Source organism: Brugia malayi, assembly GCF_000002995.4.
Source record: "Brugia malayi strain FR3 genome assembly, contig: Bm_205, whole genome shotgun sequence".
In the NCBI taxonomy this organism is placed as follows: Eukaryota; Metazoa; Nematoda; class Chromadorea; order Rhabditida; family Onchocercidae; genus Brugia; species Brugia malayi.
Window position 1 is genome coordinate 4627 of NW_025062413.1, and position 2315 is coordinate 6941.

General features: G+C 32.8%; 1 protein-coding gene across 1 annotated transcript; it reads left to right on the top strand.

The window, feature by feature from the left end:
• Nucleotides 1-284: 284 nt before the first annotated feature.
• On the top strand, nucleotides 285-1408 carry Bm17279 (Uncharacterized protein; the record flags this gene model as incomplete). Its single annotated transcript, XM_043083078.1, has 2 exons — nucleotides 285-1038; nucleotides 1356-1408. 2 exons carry the CDS (start codon nucleotides 285-287, stop codon nucleotides 1406-1408), a joined length of 807 nt encoding a protein of 268 aa, XP_042939012.1.
• Nucleotides 1409-2315: the final 907 nt, after the last annotated feature.

Consider the following 2315-nt stretch of genomic DNA (forward strand, 5'->3'; position numbering starts at 1 on the left):
TCTAATAAGCTCTTTATTAGCAACTGGTGCCCATGCAAGCACCTCCTCTCCTTTGTTTGGATCATTGTCTAACATCAATGTAGATTTATAACCATACTATTGTCAATTAGATCTGTTTTTTAAATCATCCAATCCTCCGAATCAGTTTTATTCAATTGTTGCCCAAATATTTAGCTGGCATCCAACACATCTCCCTGACATCAAACTTCTCCCCCGAATAACAATTTAACCAAATCATAAAGGTTTGTTTCCAAAAACATTTTTTTTGCTTCCACTACAGTAGGATGGGTGGGTTATGTGACTTGGATGACTGTAGGATGGGTGGGTTATGTGACTTGGATGACTGTAAGATGGGTGGGTTATGTGACTTGGATGACTGTAGGATGGGTGGGTTATGTGACTTGGATGACTGTAGGATGGGTGGGTTATGTGACTTGGATGACTGTAAGATGTGTGGGTTATGTGACTTGGATGACTGTAGGATGGGTGGGTTATGTGACTTGGATGACTGTAAGATGGGTGGGTTATGTGACTTGGATGACTGTAGGATGGGTGGGTTATGTGACTTGGATGACTGTAGGATGGGTGGGTTATGTGACTTGGATGACTGTAGGATGGGTGGGTTATGTGACTTGGATGACTGTAGGATGGGTGGGTTATGTGACTTGGATGACTGTAGGATGGGTGGGTTATGTGACTTGGATGACTGTAAGATGGGTGGGTTATGTGACTTGGATGACTGTAGGATGGGTGGGTTATGTGACTTGGATGACTGTAGGATGGGTGGGTTATGTGACTTGGATGACTGTAAGATGTGTGGGTTATGTGACTTGGATGACTGTAGGATGGGTGGGTTATGTGACTTGGATGACTGTAAGATGGGTGGGTTATGTGACTTGGATGACTGTAAGATGGGTGGGTTATGTGACTTGGATGACTGTAAGATGGGTGGGTTATGTGACTTGGATGACTGTAAGATGGGTGGGTTATGTGACTTGGATGACTGTAAGATGGGTGGGTTATGTGACTTGGATGACTGTAAGATATTAAATAGTGGTTTTATCATAATTATAAGACTTTGTGTCACCTTCTTTTTACTGAAAACATAGATATTAAATTAACAACAGTGGTACTTGGAGTACGCTTAATTAGTTATTTGAAATCCTTCTGATCATTACAAACTGAAACTTTAAACTTTAAACTGATCAAATTGTTACAAAAACCTGAAATTGTTTTCAAATTAGCTAAGCTGCCATGTACTCTATTTGAATTAATGAAAATTTACATTAAACTTATATTACCCAATAACTTTGCATCCTTAATTAAATTTAAGGTTTGAAATAAATAACATACAGATAGTTTGGGTTCTGTTCTAATTGATCTGTTAGAAACTGAATGTAATCGTTGATGCAGAATTATTGCCATGAATACATACTGTCCAAAAATGATAACAACAACGCAAACGTTATTGAACATATGAGGCAAACTGAGCGTCTGATAATGTAATCAAAAAAGTGATAAGAAATTATCATATCATAAACTTTACAAATTATGTTAAGTTCATAAATATTATAATAATAACAATATAGGATTAATTCAATAGGGAAGATAAGAGTTTCCGTTAGTTTTAATTTCAGAATCTATTTTCTTTCCAAAATGCAAAAAATTTAGTTTTAATAAAGAAAAAAGAAAAAAATGAAATTTGAAATTAAAAATACCAATGTTTTATTTGAATTTGATTTATTAAGCCAGATGCCAAGATAACTATGATAAAATCCAGCTGGACAAATTGCATACATAATAAGAGCATATAAGAATGCCATAAAAATCCAAAGCCATAATCTTGATTTTGTGAAACATTCCTGAATATGTATTAGCATCAATTTTTTTTTTTCTTTTTGAATTCATTTTAATGATTTCAATTTAAATTTCAAAAAGTGTTATTAGTTGAACTTATCATAAGGATAATGATCGAATGTTTACCACTGTTCTTCCGAAATATAAATTACAGCATCGATTAAAATTAAGAAGAATGCATAATGAACAATGAGCAAACCAACATGCTGAAAAAAGTATTTGTAAAATTTGCTGTAAGTGAAAAAATTTTAACAAATATTATAAAATTTAATTTTATCATTTATTAAGTTAAAACTAAGTTTCAATTTAATACATATAAGCATAAAAATGTTGCTATCTGGAAAAAGTAATCTATCCATGTGCTTAAAGTTTAATTTTAAATTTTTTGAAAAGAAAAAAAAAAAAATTAAATATATTTTTGATTACTAACTTAAGGAAATAAAATTAGAAAATGCGGA